Here is an 18,090-nt window from a genome sequence, read left to right as displayed (position 1 = left end):
CCCCCTCTCTCTCTCTGGAAGTGGTGTGGGACTGGGTAACAGCAAGGAGGAGGAGGAGGAGGAGGAGGAGTGTGCACCTAGGGAAATGTCCAAGGGCCCCCAAAACCTGAAACTGGCATAAACAACTCCTTTGCCTCACTGGCAGAAGGTAAATATGGCTGGCAGGTCTCCCGAGACTCAGATATGGTGGTGAATCTTAAAGCAGAGAGCCTGGTGGTAGCTGGTGGCTCAGGGATGGAGCCAGAGGGAGGGCAGCTAAGAGCAACAACACCTGTCATTAAAGTACTTAACTTTGGCTGGGCAGTGTTCAATGTTTTAACTCAAAAAGGAATGCTGGATGCCACTTTTAGGAAATGTTGCTGTCCTCACTCACATCATTATAATCAAATATAGTATGGTCAATGTTACACACCCCACCTTCTTCAAGTTCACCAGAATCTGCAGAGAGCCAAACTGTATTTAATTTGTGTAACTAAAATTATGAACATTATAAAATTGAATTGTTTCCAAAACACATTTTTTCTTCAAGCAAGGGAGCAGATAATAAGATAAAGGCATCAGTTAAACCCCCACTTCATAAGAAAATGGATAGAACAAACTTTTTTTAAGGAAATGCCCTTTGCATTATTGTAGATACAAACTTTGATGCGCTATGAATTAATTTTTTTAACAAAATTCAAAAGTGGAGTTAATATATGGAAAATGCCAGATCCTTACAAAGAAAGGGATTATAATAAATAACAGCATTATTCAACTACTTTCAGCCGAGGCTAGAGTTTGCTAATACACTGTGCCAAGACAAACTGCCTTGCTTTCAGAATTTAATTCAACTTCTTGTGATGACTTGCTTTTCCAACGGAAATATGCCTGTCATATTGGAGGTGTATAGAAAATACTAAAGGCAGCTTAGTGAGATAATTATATTGCTGTGAACTGAACAATAATTAGCTTCCCCACCTACATAATGACTTGGAGACCACAAAGTACCTGATTACCTACTACTAGACACTTTCCCCAGAACATATTTCTCTAAAACCTGTAAGTATGTTAGCCGAAGAATGCTATTGAAACCCCATGACATTCAGTAGGGGGTTACAGATGTTGGAAAACATGTCACATGCAATGCTTTCAGGATGAAGGACATGTGGATCCAGAATTGGCCTCCACCATCACTTACGGACTCATTGTTAAAACCGTGTTTATGAATGAATGAGAATAAACACTAGCAAATGGGTATAAATCAATCATTCTTACCCCCATCAGTATAAGTAGCATAAACGGAATACCCTGAAGCTTAATGCTAGTAGATTTCGGATTATCAACAGAAAAGGCCTACTGAAAATGCCCTGGCTTCAAAAGAAGAAAGACTGTTCATTGTCCCTGGACCAGATGGACACATAATAATTATAATAATTATAATAATATCCTTCTTTTAGTTTGTGATGCTAAATACATACATACCTGTAATGCAGTAAAGGCTTTGAAGAGGACAGCTACATTCTGACTTTTGCGGGCATCCACTAAAATAAGTAGCCCCAAAGAACGGGTATCCTTTCTGAAAGAAATAAGAGGAAGTTATTTAAACCACACTTACAAAATGTTTAGAAGTACAGTGGTACCTCAGGTTACAGACGCTTCAGGTTACAGAATCCGCTAACCCATAAACAGTACCTCGGGTTAAGAATTTTGCTTCAGGGTGAGAACAGAAATCATGTAGTGGCAGTGGGAGGCCCCATTAGCTAAAGTGGTACCTCAGGTTAAGAACAGTTTCAGGTTAAGAACGGACATCCAGAACGAATTAAGTTCTTAACACGAGGTACCACTGTAAAATGAAAATGAAATATGTGGCCATAATGAGCACAGAGGAAGATTAAAAAGCAATTTACACCATGCAGCAGCCATGAAAAAGGCAAATTCCATGCTAGGGATCATTAGGAAAGGAACTGAAAATAAAACTGCTGGTATCATAATGCTGAAATCTATGATGCAACTGAAGTTGGACTGCTGTGTACAATTCTGGTCACCTCACCTAAAAAAATGATATTGTAGAGTTGGAAAAGGTTCAGAAGAGGGCCACCCCAATGATTCGGGGGGGGGGGAGCAAGTGCCTTATGAAGAAAAGTTGCAGCATTGGGGGCTTTTTAGTTTAGAGATAAGGTGAGTAAGAGGAGATACGACGGAAGTGTATAAAATTATGCATGGCATGGATAAAGTAGATGGAGAAAAGTTCCATCTCTCATAATACTAGAACTTGTAGACATCCAATGAAACAGAATGTCAAACTAGTCAAACTATGGAACTTGCTCTCGAGGAGGCAGTGGCAGCCACCAACTTGGATGACTTTAAGAGAGGATTAGACAAATTCATGGAAAAGGAGAGGACTGCCAATGGTTATGCTCTACCTCCACAGTTGGGAGGCAGCAATGCTTCCGAAAACAAGTTGCTTGAAACCTCGGGGCGGGTGGGAGAAGATTGCTTTTGTGCTCACGTTCTTCCCATAGGCATCTAGTTGGCCACTGTGAGAAGAGAACGCCAGACCAGATGGGCCATTGGTCTGAACCAGCTGGGCTATTCTTATGTTCTTATACAGATGCTTGAGCATCAAGAGACCTGGGTGCCAAGACCTGTTACATAAAACAGAACTTCAAGGGACACCATCTAATTCACCCCGAAAGAACTGGTGCACCTGTAATCATTTGTACATGTGCCAAAACTAGCTGAGAGGCAGCACATGGAGATCCACACTGATCCTTACAATGTTCCCTAATTGTTCTCATTCAGAGTGGTTGGGGCAACCGAGTCACATGAGTGATAATAATAATAAATGAAATAACCACTGTGTGAAATATTCACACCAGGCTGGCCACACTCTTGTACCTCCAACAACTGCGAAGAAAAATAAATTTCAGCTGGGGCAGCCTCACATCCTCGCTGAAGCCCCTCTCACCCACAGCATAGGAACAGGAGCCCTACCCTCTGCTGTATCTAGCTACTGTTACACCCTATATAAACAGTGGTTTTTAGTAGTTCTTCTATTTCAAGCAACCTATTATTCTAGGGCCTTGGTGAAAATTGAGTCTTAACTCCTCTGAATTATGGTGCTGGAGGAAACTCTTGAGAGTCCCATGGACTGCAAGAAGATCAAATGTATCCATTCTGAAGGAAATCAGCCCTGAGTGCTCACTGGAAGGACAGATCCTGAAGCTGAGGCTCCAATACTTTGGCCACCTCATGAGAAGTGAAGACTCCCTGGAAAAGACCCTGATATTGGGAAAGATGGAGGGCACAAGGAGAAGGGGACGACAGAGGACGAGATGGTGGGACAGTGTTCTGGAAGCGACCAGCATGAGTTTGACCAAACTGTGGGAGGCAGTGGAAGACAGAAGTGCCTGGCGTGCTCTGGTCCAGGGGGTCACGAAGAGTCGGACACGACTAAACGACTAAACAACAACAACAAACTCCTCTGCACTACTGGCATGAATGTTACACCAAAAACATGAACAGTTGCTGCTGCTGCTTACCTGGGAATACTGTGGAAATACACTAGAAGTTGTGTGAGCTCATTGACTCTCAGAGGTTCACTTAACCAAGCACTATTACTCATGCAGACCTGCACAACTGCTCTTCCACCACGATCCCGGTTTCCTATGAAAAAATTATACATAAAAATGAATCCTCTGTAATAATGTCCTACACCTCTTGAGTGTCTTCTTTCCCACAAACCAAATCACTTTGCCTTCATGGGTAGAAGTGGCTCCTTTCAAAAGCTGAGGGGGGACAGAGCGTAACAGATTCCTTTGTGGGGAACCTTCATCCCTTTACTTGGGGGACATCTCCTTCCCTCCCTCCTCCCACACGTGTCCCTTTGCCCTAGGAAATGCATAAAGGAACAGCATTGCTTTCTCCTGACTAACAGAGACATCAGTTGTTATGCTGCAACAACAACAAATATTTCCAAACTGAAAACCAAAAGGTTTACATTTTAGAAACAGGCAGCAGTTGCCTGGGTTCTTCCTTCAGATAGTGAGAAGATAAGCTCATTATTATATGATGGTATTCACTCTCTGAAAGAAGGATCCTGCTGCCTGGTTGAAGACAAAAAGGCCTACATTTTTCAATTTCAATGTTTTTGTTGCATGGAGCACATCATTTCTGGAGTACTTTTTGCAGGACTTCCCTTGTCTCCTGCCCATTCCCCTTACCCAGTTAGCCCAACTGTGCTGAGACAGATCATGGGAAGCACCCCCCCCCGACATGCCATAAGAGATCTCCGCAAAGTTCGTACATGCTTACACACCATTAACTTTTCACTACAATGTAGTACATACCACACAGAGAAATGACGCCAGACTGCAGTAATTCTTGATTAACTTCAAGCAACTGGTGTGATAACAAGCGCCTGGGGTCCCCAGTGTTTGCAGACAGCAGCTCATTCTCAGGGCAATGCAGCAGAGGTGGTGAATTTACAGTAAACTCATAATCCCGAAAATCAATTCTGGAGTCTCCGAGGTCTGGAGAAAATACTAGTGATGTGAAAGAAGACAGCTTAGAGTCTCCACCCTCTCTTTTTAAAAAATAAATAAAATAAAAATGTTTTTTATTGGTTTTCAAGTGTAACACCAAAAACATAGCATAAAGCAAAAAAAAAACACATGGAGTACATAGTATTGGATTGTCAAGTGCATCAAGTAAAATTAAGGTACATGCATAATAGTTTCACTGGTTAATTAGACCACACACAAGTGACATAGATAGCTGTGCTGACATAGTCATGTGAACAATAAACAAAGACCATGTATCTAAAGACTTGCTCCTCTTTGCCTGTCCATTTACAACTCTGCTGTGATGGAAAGTGCTAGTTCCCAAACAGACGCATACCTGGAAAACAAAGTAAAATTTCCCCCCGTTTCCTACCTGGCAGGTATCTCCAGGTAGAGATAGAGACGAGAGTTCGAAGTGACACCTCAGGGTTACAATTGCTCTCAAGTGACAAAAAGGGCTAATTTAGGATTCACAATCGAATTATGAATGATTGTAATAGAAATTTCAGGGGACATATTTTGCCAGAAATATTGTTTCTGGAAACAGTCCCACCACACGTGGATCAGGGATCCCACAGCGTTGCACCCTCTCCAGCAAGATATTTTTCTCTTTCCTTTGCAGAAAGAGAAGCCAATTTTCACTTTTGAAAAGTGATTTTGTAAAGAGTTACACGGTGATGAAATTTAAGTGGAGTCTAATTTCTTGCAGGACACTAGTTACGTTAAAAAACCAACCCACAGCTTTCGTGCCTTAGCCTCTGATCATAACATGCACTCAGCCCTTCTGACTGCTCAGTTCCACTTGGATACTGACTGAGAAGCAAGAACTTTGCAGAGAAAAGTAGTTATCTAAGTGCAATCCTACACATGCCTGTATACTGACTTCTCATGGAAGTCTGCATAGGATTGCATCTTAAATCAGTTCTATCTGATGGAAGTCAGTGGGACTAACAGCCTATCGCATGTATTTTTGCTTGTGATTTATATTTGAGTTCAATATAAATATGCATAGGATTGCAACTTAAATCTTCTTAAATCTCCATCCATTCATTTAAATGGCTTCTGAACAGGCCAATACAAGAATAAGTGTATTAAATGACCAAAATGCTATATGGTTGGTTTTTCATGATTACTATTTTTAAAAAATCTCTTAATTTCTTAAGAAATTTCTGCTGAAATCTAGGAGAAACTGAAAACCATATAATACCTTCACAGAACTTGACAGCCACTTGTTATAGTGCAGTTGCTAAATGTCAGTAGATAAAATAGTATGTTATATTCTAAAGATTTAGCATTTGCAAAATGCTATGCTAAAAAATTATATGATATTGCTCTTGGCACAAGAAATATTTGCTTTTAGAGCAGCCAACAACTTCTGAAGCTGGTTCTGACCTAACCCAAAGCGAAATCCTCTAAAAAAGGGAGAGGAGGGGGGGGGGAAACATTAACTCGCCAAAGCCAGAAACTGAGGATCGGGGGACTTTGCATTATTAGTGATTATTTTGAGATACTATGGAACTAATTGAATTGTGGCTCTGACATCCTTGTCTCATCTGCAAATGGAAGATAATATTGCAAAAGCATCATTCCCCTACATTAAATAAACAGATCTGCCTAAATTTGAAGCTTGGGAATCTGGGCTTTTCTGAACACCCAACTGGTTAAAAATAGTTTCAGGGATGCTTCACATATCATCAGCTTCTAACATGAATGTTGTTTTCCTACTTCCTACAAAGCAATAGGAAACAGCGTTATTTCCTCATGTATATTGTAAACACCTGACAATTCTAAATGTGTATAAATTGCTGCATACAGGTTGGAATGATGCAAACACAGAAGAGGCTTTTGTGCAGGAATGCAGCATGGGGGTGAAGACTGTTAAATACAGTGTGTGTGTGTGTGTGTGTACACGTATATATACATTTACATATACATATGGCCAATATACTCTTCTGTCTAACGATGTCAGATTTATCTAGCATCACATAAAACACTTTATAAGAAAACTACATTGTAATATGGGTTTCTCCAGGACCTCTGTGACTCCCCACAGCTACTGAACCAAATGGATACCCTCAAGGGAGTGTGGTTTTCCGCTATGGAAAATAATGTGACCTAACACCCACAAAGAGTGGCTACAAAGAGCAGTGAGTGGTTAAGAAGAGGGGATGGAGAGGGGGAAAGAGGGGGAAAGAGGATTTAGAGAAGGCAGATGAAGACCAGAAATCTTTTTAGCTCATTAATATCCAGAAAAGAAACAAAATAAATTCCCACTGATGATAGCTCTTTGGTCCAGACAGTCATACATGCCTCATACATAGCATTTATCAATGCAAATGTACCAGGATATGGGGGGGGGGGACACTGTGATTTTCCCACGCAGTGGTGTACACTTTGTTTTTCCTTAATCCTGTGCATAATGTCATGTGGTAAGTGGTCCTAAATCACATGCACTGGTTCAGGGCAAGTAAAATCCCACTGATTTTCCAACACTTTAGAATGTGCCTATGGTGACTTTAAACCTTGAGTTATCAGAATTGATAACACAGGAGAGATAGCTCTGTGGTTGCTGTTCTTCTGTTGTCTAGCTCCATTTATCCCACTGCCATTCCATTTCCTAGCTCTGTTTGTTCTGCTGTTGGTATGCTTAATGTTATAGATCTATTTACATCATTCAAAGCCACAAACCTATCTTTGAACTCTCAGAATATAGCAGGATATCAGCAGAAAACAACCCCCCCGCCACCCTACAAATAAACATAAATAGCACCTATGCTTCCAAACTAAAATAAAATAACTAAAGGAACACCGGTTAGCATGGTTTAAACAGGCTGACTAAATAAGAATAAGTGGGGTATCTACTTTGCATCTGTTTACCTTCATCCTCTTTGCTTTTTGTAGCAATGAATTCATGAATATGTGACTCCAGTCTCTCAGACCTTGGAGAATGCCCATTTATGATTTTGGGGGGATTTTCACTGAACACTGCATCTGAGGGCACCCTGGATTTATAATCTTCACTCTGTGAGCTTTTATGTGTCCTGTCTAAAGACCGTGACCTTCTTGAACCTGACCTGCTACATGTTGTTTCATGAGATACAGTCCATTTTTCAGAGGCCTGGGAACGATTCCCAAATCTAGCTGTCTGCCTTGTTTCCTCCTGTTTTGAAATTCTTTCAGACCAACAGCTTTCTTGCCAAACATTGTTTTCACATGTTTTTTCAGTGACCCTGCTCTCATTCTCCACCTGTCCCATGACATGCTCTGACGGTTCGTCTTCTGCAATGGATTCCTCAGAGCTGGAACCAAGACTCATTGGGTTTTGCAAAGCTTCTATATAAGACTTTCTAAACAATCGCTTTGTTTCAAAATACAGAGAATCCCGCCCTCTTTGACATGGGCTGCTCAGGTCTGTGCTGAAGGATATGCTTTTGGGGCCATTCCTTTTCACTAGTGGAGGAGTTGCTGAATCTTTAAACAAATCAGGTGTCAATTCAGATGTCATTTTTGGTTCCTTGATGGCTTGGTCTGCAACTGAAAGCGCTCTTGGATTTGCTTCATCAACAGTTCCATGCTCAGCTTGGGGTGCTGGGGTTTGTATTTCAGCCTTGCTCCCAGGGCCATGACATAAATCAGAATCATCATCACCTTGATTTCCACAGTTGCCTGCAAGAGGTACCTCTATCACGGTAGAACAGGTATCATTAGAGGTCGAACTCTCATGTGAGCTGTTGCTTTCCATTGTCTGTGTCATAGCTTTAGCATCAGGACTGCTGCTGATCAATTTTTCAAGCAGAGAGCTTTTGGAATATGTCTGCAGAATTGTTTCAGCTGTAGGGACAAATATAGGGTTCACAATATTTTTCCAAGGTGTCCTATATATGGCTGGGCCTGTAGTCAGCAAGCAGCTTTGCAAAGGACAGCCATTCAGTTTACCGTTTACATTTTCCAAAAACTCTATTGTGAAAATATATCCGTACATGGTTTCAGGTACAACAAGCTCTTCCATTCCTTGCCCATGTCTGGAGAGACATTTTAACACTAGGTTGACTGACTGCTTTCTCACCGGCACAATCTGGAAGTAAAAATCTCCTGGTTTTAAACGGGCTTTGTGGAGGGATGCCAGTTGCACTATGATCTTCTCATGGATGCACAATGGCCATCCTTCATGGTAAAAAATAAGGCCGGTATAATTGCTCTGTAAAAAAGAGAGAAAGCAAACTAAGTGAAATATATTTGCCTCATATTATGCTATTAACATTTGTGCAGATTTAACCACCTTTTAGTACAACAGAAAAATGTGGTAAATTAATGTAGCAGTTGACTCATAGTAAAACAAGAAGACAATGGGTAATAAAAAAGTTATGTTCTATTTTAGAACCAACAAAAGTTTCAGAATCAATACTGTCTTATGAGTACAAATAATTACATAGATCACAAAACTAGTCCTGAACATATTCCTCTGACTACTGTGATCAGTTGCTGAACTCATTCCTAGAAATGTTATATCATTTTTTTCAAATATACTGCAGGGCTAGGAAAGAAGACCCTTCTACATTTTTGAATGACTGATTTTGTTATCAAGCTGCCAAACCATGAGAATGGTAATTCATTACCAGCAAATTGCTAGAATTTTCACAGGAAGTGACAAGCTTCCCTTACCCAGATCATGTTCAAACATGATAGTGCTCATATTATGGTAGCTTGCTCCCCCCCCTCCATATACAGTATTTATAAAACTGAAATGAAGCAATGTTAATATTATGGAATTGTTGGGATAGCTTTAACAGATATATCAACTATCCAGGTAGGAAAAACATTCTCATTCAAAGAAGTAATGCAAAAATAACTGAAAAAATGTTATAGAACGAGAACCACTCTGGTTTGTGCCAGTCAATACTCTCGATTAAAACTGTCCTGGGACTAAAGAAATGCAGAAGGGCCATTTTACCTGCATTTGCTAGTGAGCATAAAGTCATAGAATCCTAAAATTGTAGGTCTGGAAGGGACCCCAAGGACCATCTATATGCTGTAAGCCACCCAGAGTGACTGGGGAAACCCAGCCAGATGGACAGGATAACAACAACAACAACAACAACAACTAGTCTGCAGAGAGTTTCAGCCAGTCCCCAATCTCTGTATGATAAATGTTTCCACATTTGTCTGGATCTTGTTCACAAGTGTACAGCTAAAAATGTACTGTGTGAAGTAGACTTGTGATTTCCCAAGGGATGCATCTTAGGAACTGAGGCTATAAAGAAGCATTAGGAAACACTCTCCGTGACCCTTTCCTCTTGAGGGAGAGCTGCTAAGTTCGGAGTACATAAAGATTCCATTGTTTCTTTTTAAATGAACAATATTGGGAGAGCAAGGTATCTGACGGAGGCATCCTGTCTCTTTGCCAGGGGTGGCATATTTCTGTCTCAGGTTTCCATTCACTGAGCAGTCATTTCTTTACTCATGGGCTCTGACAAGGGGATTTCCTTTGACCAGCAAGATTCACCCTTTGGATCTGAAGAGGCTCAACTCCATTAAAGCCTTTTGTCTGGTTAATAATGCCAGGGTGAGGCGGGGGGGTGGGGAGCCCTAAAGCTTTAAAGCTTCACTGAATGCTGTAAGAATTAAAGGATTAGGCCCCATTCCCTTAACTTTGAAATTAGTAGCAAAAGAAAAATAATCAGGTCCCAACCTAAGTTTCACACAAGTGAGTACGGATTTGGAAGGCATTTTTGTATAAATGCAATGCCAGTCACACACAACTGCACACTTCCTTATAATAGTGCTATGAACTGTAACTGAGAGACCATTGAGAGAGTTTGGGCTAAACAAGTAAGGTGGAAATGGATGTTTCAAGGTACAAGTAATAGATGAGGATTTCTTTAAACATCCATCCCAGATTTCAGCACCAAAAATAAAAGTAAGTAATCCAGGGCTGCTGCTCATCTGTTGAGTTTTGGGTATGAATTCAGGATCTAACACAATGTTGACTACTATTAACTACATACAGCTCTCTGCCAGGACTCTGAAACATCAACGTGCAGTAGGATTTCTCCTAAGTTGAAGAAGATGTGTGAGGAGAGTCAGGGGGCTTTCATAAGGAGAGACTGCAGAGTTAATTCACTGCGCCAGAATATGAATATGGTATCCTTGTGCTTTAGTGGAGTAAGTGTTGACCTCCCTTCACTTTCCCCAGGAACCTCATGAAATCATAGAGGTGGGCTCCTGGGTGGAGGCTGGGGCACATGGAGAGCGCCTGGTGGGGGCAGGGGGGTGGCTGCCCCCTCAATATTGGGGGCTGGATCCCCTTCACACCATATACCCACCACCCCTGCCTGCACCACATGTTCTTTGGTCCTCCCTGAGCCTTCAGGAGGCAAATCATCCTACATTCATGAGCATTTTCAGCAAAACAATCTTGTAGTCCCACAATCAAGGCCCTATGAAAGAAGAGATTCTTTGTATGATTTCATTCAAACATTGCTATTGTGAAGCTTCTGGTATTTGATGCTTGCTGATGTAATGCTTTCGGCTCTGAACACATCCACTGTAGGGTCAAAATCATAGCCTGAGGTAATAGCCTTTGCAGCTGTCCAAAAGCCAAATATATTAGTTTTCTGATTCATTCCTAATGGAATGTGTTTATTGAAACAGACAGCAGGTACGCTTCAATACCTCTCTTCCTCTCTCAGGTCTGGACTGGTGTGTTGCATCTACCAACTACTAATTATCTTCTATTCTGGGATTTCTCTTTTACTGTGCTAATCAAAATGGTATACTTTGTTTAAATACCAGGGTGCTTGTTGGTGTAACAACTGAACTATGTCATTAATCAGTAGGATAACTCGCTTTACAGGTGTTTCTCAAGTACGTTCAACGACAGTTAGTTTTGGTTTTTTACTAACAAGAAAAGAATCAACATCTAGAAAACCAACAATTGAAAGTTTCTTTAAAGACCTCTGTACTGAGTATTATTCGACTGATGTTCACTTAGGATTCAAATAAAAAATGGCAGGGAGTTAAAAAACACTTGATTATAAGTTAAAGCTCAATTTAAATGTTTTGCTTTGCAAGAAATTATAACTTTGACTTTTAAAAAAGCTATGAAAAAGCTTAGAAAAGTAGAGAAATTAGGCAAGCATTCCCACACTAAAAGGGTATTTATTATTTTTTTTTTATAAATATTTTATTAGGTTTTTAATAAACAAATTTCCACTTTCAAATACAAACTTCCATAGATCCAATGGACTCCCCCCATCTCCCGAGCACTGCATTCCCTGTGTAACCAAAACCTCAGCAATTTGTTAACTTATTTTATACATAGCAATATATCTTCCATTTTATCGTGTTATCTGATGTAAACATTTCAGTACAATTGCATTAATTTTTAATTTCCACACAATAAAAATATTTCATTATCTCACTTCTGTCTTATAGTGTCTTATTTATCAATTCAGAAATTTGCCGATACTGAAGCTATACCTTCCTAGAAAGGAGCATTTTTTAACATTCATACAACTTATAATGCTTTTTCAAGTAGTCCTTAAAATTTTCCCAAACTTCCTCCGTTTCTTCTTCTCCCGAGTCTCGAATTCTGCCAGTCATTTCAGCCAACTCCATATAGTCCATCAGCTGCGTCTGCCATTCTTCCATTGTGGGTAGATTTTGTGTCTTCCAGTGCTTTGCCAACAAAATCCTCGCTGCTGTAGTAGCGTACATAAAGAAAGTTCTATCTTTCTTGACCATCCTCTGGTCTACCATGCCCAGAAGGAAGGCCTCCGGTTTCTTAGGTAAGGTGAATCTCAGCACCTTTTTTAGTTCATTATGTATCATTTCCCAGAAGGCCTTCACTTTCGGGCAGGTCCACCAGAGGTGTAAAAATGTCCCTTCCTCTTCCTTACATTTCCAACATTTATTATCGGACAGGTGATATATCTTTGCAAGCTTGACTGGGGTCATGTACCACCGGTATATCATTTTCATAATGTTTTCCTTCAAGGCAGTACATGCCGTGAATTTCATTCCGGTGTTCCATAACCTTTCCCAGTCTTCAAACATAATGTTATGCCCCAAGTCCTGTGCCCACTTTATCATAGAGGGTTTGACAATCTCATCCTGTGTGTTCCATTTAAGCAACAAGTTATACATTCTCGAAATTAGCTTAGATTTTGGCTCAAGCAACTCTGTTTCTAGTTTCGATTTTTCCTCCTGAAAACCCACTTTTTTGTCTGCTTTAAAAACTTCCTGGATTTGAGCATAATGCAACCAATCTCGCACCTTGTTTTTTAACTTTTCCATACTCTGTAGCCTCCATTTATCTCCAATTTTTTCGATTATTTCCCAATATTTAGGCCAGTGGGCCTCCATATTGAGTCTTTTACGTGCTTTGGCCTCCATCGGTGAGAGCCACCTCGGAGTTTTACTCTCCAATAAGTCTTTATATTTTGACCAGACCATGAAAATTGCCCTTCTGACAATATGGTTTTTGAACAATTTATGAACTTTAACCTTGTCATACCACAGATATGCATGCCACCCAAAAGCATTATCAAATCCCTCCAGGTCAAGGACATCGGTGTTCTCCAATAAAATCCAATCCTTCAACCAGCAGAGGGCTGCTGCTTCATAATATAACCTCAAGTCCGGCAGGGCAAACCCCCCTCTTTCTTTCGCATCTGTTAGTATTTTAAACTTTATTCGGGGCTTTTTGCCCTGCCAGACAAATTTAGATAAATCCCTCTGCCATCTTCCAAAACATTCCACCTTGTCCACGATCTGGAGGGCCTGAAACAGAAATAACATTTTCGGCAATACATTCATCTTTATAGCAGCTATTCTACCCAACAAGGAAAGTTTCAGTCTTGACCATGTTTCCAAGTCTCTTTTGATCTCTGACCAACATTTCTCATAATTGTCCTTAAACAAATTCAAATTTTTGGAGGTCAAGTGCACCCCTAGATACTTTACTTTTTTAACCACATTTAATTCCGTTTCTTTTCTGAACTCCTCTATTTCAGTAGTTGTCAAATTTTTTGCTAGAACTTTAGTTTTTTGTTTGTTCAGCTTAAATCCCGCCACCCGACCAAAGTCAGAAATTAATTCTAACGCTCTTTTAGTACTAGAGGCTGGCTCCTGTAGTGTTAATACCAAGTCATCTGCAAATGCTTTCAGTTTATATTGTTTCTCTCCGACCACAATTCCCTGTGCCAACCGGTCATTTCTGATCATGTTCAATAGCACCTCCAGGACAGAAATAAACAACAGAGGAGATAGAGGGCACCCCTGTCGTGTCCCTTTTTCAATTTTAAACTCCTCTGTCACCACGTTGTTTACTATCAATTTAGCTTTTTGTTCTGAATAAATTGCTTCTATTCCATTTTCAAACCCCCGCCCTACTCCCATCCTTTCCAAATTTTTCTTCATAAACAGCCAAGAAATGTTGTCAAAGGCCTTCTCCGCATCAATAAAAATCAACACCGCTCTTGTGTTTGAATTAATCTGTAAAAACTCCAAAATGTCGATGATTTTTCTTGTGTTGTCAAATAAATGCCTACCAGGGAGAAAGCCTGCTTGGTCCTTATGAATCACTTCATTTAAAACTTTCTTAAACCTACTTGCCAAAATATCTGCAAAAATTTTGTAATCCACATTTAGGAGTGAGATAGGACGGTAGTTTTTAAGTTGAGTTTTTTCAGATTCTAGTTTTGGGATCAACGTGATGAAAACTTCTTTCCACGTTTCCGGTGCCTTCCTCCCCTCCATAATCTGGTTGCAAACTTCCAGCAATGGTTGTATCAATGAATCCTTCAATACCTTATAATATTTGGAAGTAAGTCCATCAGGTCCCGGAGATTTGCCCAGTTGAAGGTTCTGAATGGCGCATTCAATTTCTTGAGTTGTAATATTACAGTTCAGGATTGCTCTCATTTCCTGGGGTATTTTTTGTAATCCATTAGTTATAACAAATTGGTCCACCTCTGAGCTTTTTTGTGGCCTTTGAGAATAAAGTTCTTTGAAATATCTCTGGAAGGACTTTCTAATTTCATCGGGTTTCTGAACCATTCTCCCTTCAATCTCTAGATTTGTAACTGTGTTAAGTTTTTGTCTCTTTTTCAACTGCCAAGCCAACAATTTTCCACATTTGTTAGCAGATTCAAAGGATCTTTGTTTCATTTGTTTAATTTTCCATTCCACCTCTTGATTTATCAGTTTCGAATATTGTGCCTGGAAAAACTTCACTTCTCTCAATACTTCCTTTGATTTAGGCCTGGATCTCAGTTTTCTCTCTCCTTCTCTTATTCTCTCCAAGATCTTCTCCTTCTTTTCATTCCAGAGTCTTTTTTTAATCGTGTTCTGTTGTATTAGAAACCCTCTTATAACTGCTTTGCTTGCGTCCCAGATTATTCTTTTTTCCACATTTGTCTTTAAGTTTATTTCAAAATAGTCCTTTAAAACTTTTTGGGCCTTCTTAACAATCTCCTGATCTCTTAACAAAGCGTCATTCATTCTCCATCTGAACGATCCGGTTGTATTTAGTCTCAGTTCCATTCTCAAGGCGTTGTGGTCGGAGCAGGTTTTTGGGCAGATTTCCACTTTTCTGGTCTTAGGTGCCAGCCCTCTAGTTATCCATATTTGGTCGATTCGCGTCCATGTCATATGGGCCTCAGAAAAAAAAGTTCCTTCTTTCCCTAGAGGGTTCTTGATCCTCCATATGTCAATCAAATCCAAATTGTCAGTCATTTCAAAAAAGGTTTTTGGTAGTCTGCCATCTTTCGTTATATTAGCACTTTGTGACTTATCCATATTCACTGAGGCGACACCGTTCATGTCTCCCAACATGATAATGTTATTGTAGTCCAAATAGTCCAGCATAATCTCGTGCAGCTTCTTAAAAAATTCCGATTTTCCATCATTTGGGGCGTAGATTCCTAGAATTAAAAACTTTTCTCCTTGTGTCTGGATTTCAATTGCCAAGATTCTGCCCTGTTCATCTTTAAATACAAATTTTGGGGACAAGTTCTCCTTTGCATAAATCACCACTCCTCTTTTCTTAACTTTATCCGATGAAATAAATTCTTGGCCTAACCTTTTATTGATTAACACTTTTCTGTGGAGTCTTGTCACATGCGTTTCTTGCAGGCAAATAATGTCCAATTGTTCTTTTTTCAAAATATGAAATACTTTTCTGCGTTTTTCTGGAGAATTCCCGCCATTTATATTCCAACTAAGAAGCTGTAGAGACATCCCGGCCTACTTCTTGGGTATCACAGTTGGGTATCTAATTTGTCGTCCTTTTCCGGAAGCTGTGGTGCCGGGCCGCCTCCAGATGGTATAGATCCTGGTGGCAATCCCGGTGGTGGAGGCCAGGAATCTGTAGCTCTCTTTTGGAGGTCCTCCTCGTTGTCGTGTAGGAACTTCTGGTGGTCTTCTGGTGTTTTAATTCTTACCTTCTTTCCTCTATAGGTGAATGACAGACCTTGAGGAAATTCCCACCTATAAGGGATTGCGTTGTATCTTAACAATTTGGCCAAGTCTGTGTATGTGGCTCTAAGGTCCAACATATATTTAGGAATGTCTCTATAAATTTCTGCCCTTTTGCCTTCAACTTCCAGGGATTTTTTAAAATGTTGGCCTAATATCTTGTCTCTTTCCTCTCTTGTTCTCAAACAAACCAAACAGTCTCTGGACTTATCTTTCTTAACCGATCTTCCCAGTCTGAAGGCCGTCACAATCCTGAAATCTTTATCTTCTTCAACCCCCCAAAATTTAGAGAACAACTCCGTCAAGAATTTCTCTAGGTTGCCCTGTTCCAACTCTGGGACAGCCCTCAGCCTAAGATTACATTCCTTACTTTTCAGTTCCACCATTGACAGGTAGGCTTGCTGTTCTCCTACCTGTCTTTTCAAAGGTCTTACTTCCCCTTTGATCTCTTCCACCTTCTTGCACGCTTGCTCAGCTTTTTGATTGGCTTCCGCAGCTAGTTTGTAATTCTCCGCCGTAGCTCCTTGCAGTTTCTCAATAGCCTGAGTGTGCTGCGAAACCTGATCTGTTAACTTGCTGATAGTAGATGTAGCTCTATCAATTTTAGATGACTGATCGTCCACCTTCTTATTCAGAAGTGCCAGTTGTTCCAAAATTTGTTTCAAGACTGGATCAGTTCCTCCAGCTGCCATTTCTTCTGTAGCAGGCGTTTCAACTTCTTCCTCCTGCGCCGTCAGCACAGTTGGCACCGAGGATCTACGATGATGAATCAAGGTTGTTTGGACAAGCTGCCCAGCTCTCTTATCTTTTTTCTTTTCTTTAGCTTCCTCAGCTAAAGCTTCCTTAGCTTTAGCTGCTCTTGTTTTCGCTGGGCCACTCATTCCCCAGCTGCTGTTCAAGGTCAAATAGTCTTTCAATCCATGAGAAAGGCAAGCCCAGAGTATAAACAATTAAACCACAAAAAATCCCAATAGGATACAGTTCCCAGACCTCAATGCCTCCGCAAATCCACTAGGGGGGGTTTTCATAGGAAAGAAAGTTTCATAAGAAAGAAAGTTTCTTTTCCACCATCAAAGCTCCTATTTCAACTGAAGTCCCCAAGTTCAGAAAGGAGGCTTTCAGAAAGTTCTGTTTCAAATTAGTGCCACAAGGTAACGGATAGGTTTCAATGACAGTATTAAAGCGATAGTGTATCCATCAATGCAACAGTTTATGTTAAGGAAAAAGTTTCAGCAGCCTGACAGTACTCCTTTACAACACTGGCAGTCCAATAACTCGGTTATCCCCTTCAATTCCACATCTCTTCACAGTAGGAGGAGGATTCTCTAACACAATGAACCAAAAAATTTACTTCTTCACTCTTTTCAATTTCTAAAAACACACAGTCTAATGCCCCTTCTTACTTCTTTCAAAATCTCTTTTTAGCGCTTCAGCCCGCATCGGGTTCTTTTGCTTTGCTCTGATTAGCAGGACCGGAAGGCGGACTTCCTGTTACTCGCCTCCCGTTTTCAGCCGAAATAGACAAATTTAAATTAATCCTTAATCAGTTCTTTGATGCCCCTTACTCACGGGTAGATTGCAGCCAATTTCGATGTTTTTCAAGAAGAAAGGTCGGCGCTCATCAGCAACAGCAGCGCGGCTTCACTTCCGCGAAAAGAGCGATGAACTCACAGCGCCGCTCCCCCGTTCACGATCCGGAGCCTCTTACGAGGTCCCTTCCTCGCTTCTGGGGGGGCTTCTGGCACCCGCCGAGTCCCACGGCCACAGGCTCGCTCTGCTTGCGGTTTGTCTGAATGGGTCTCCGCTTCGCCGTAGCGGACGACCCTTTTTCGCGGAGCCCCTCTTCACTGAGTAAAGAGGACCGCCATTGCCGTTTTGCGCCGCCTCCGGAAGTCCCCTAAAAGGGTATTTATTAGACCAGCTGGCAATCTAAATGTTTCATTGCAGTGTTCAAGTATTCATTCATTAATTCAGATGGAACAACAATTATTTTGACATATTAAGCACTAACAGGTTTATGGCGTAAGGGTATGTGGACAAGAGTCTAGATCAAAAAAACATATGCCGTCAT

At 40.7% G+C, this 18,090-nt stretch overlaps 1 protein-coding gene across 3 annotated transcripts in view; it reads right to left on the bottom strand.

Moving 5' to 3' along the window:
• Positions 1–18,090, bottom strand: part of PLEKHG4B (pleckstrin homology and RhoGEF domain containing G4B) — a 74,225-nt gene that overhangs the window by 33,198 nt on the left and 22,937 nt on the right. For 2 of the 3 annotated variants that reach the window (XM_081883763.1, XM_081883761.1), the window contains exons 3-6: positions 7,419–8,739; positions 4,329–4,523; positions 3,522–3,645; positions 1,462–1,555 (exon numbers count right to left, since the gene is read on the bottom strand). In XM_081883763.1, coding sequence (XP_081739889.1) covers positions 1,462–1,555; positions 3,522–3,645; positions 4,329–4,523; positions 7,419–8,739 — 1,734 coding nt within the window. The remainder of the gene's footprint in view (positions 1–1,461; positions 1,556–3,521; positions 3,646–4,328; positions 4,524–7,418; positions 8,740–18,090) is intronic. The other variant, XM_081883762.1, reaches the window with a different exon arrangement.

Source organism: Podarcis melisellensis (assembly GCF_964234715.1).
Source record: "Podarcis melisellensis genome assembly, chromosome: 13".
Taxonomy (NCBI): Eukaryota; Metazoa; Chordata; class Lepidosauria; order Squamata; family Lacertidae; genus Podarcis; species Podarcis melisellensis.
This window is presented reverse-complemented; position numbering and strand designations above follow the sequence as displayed.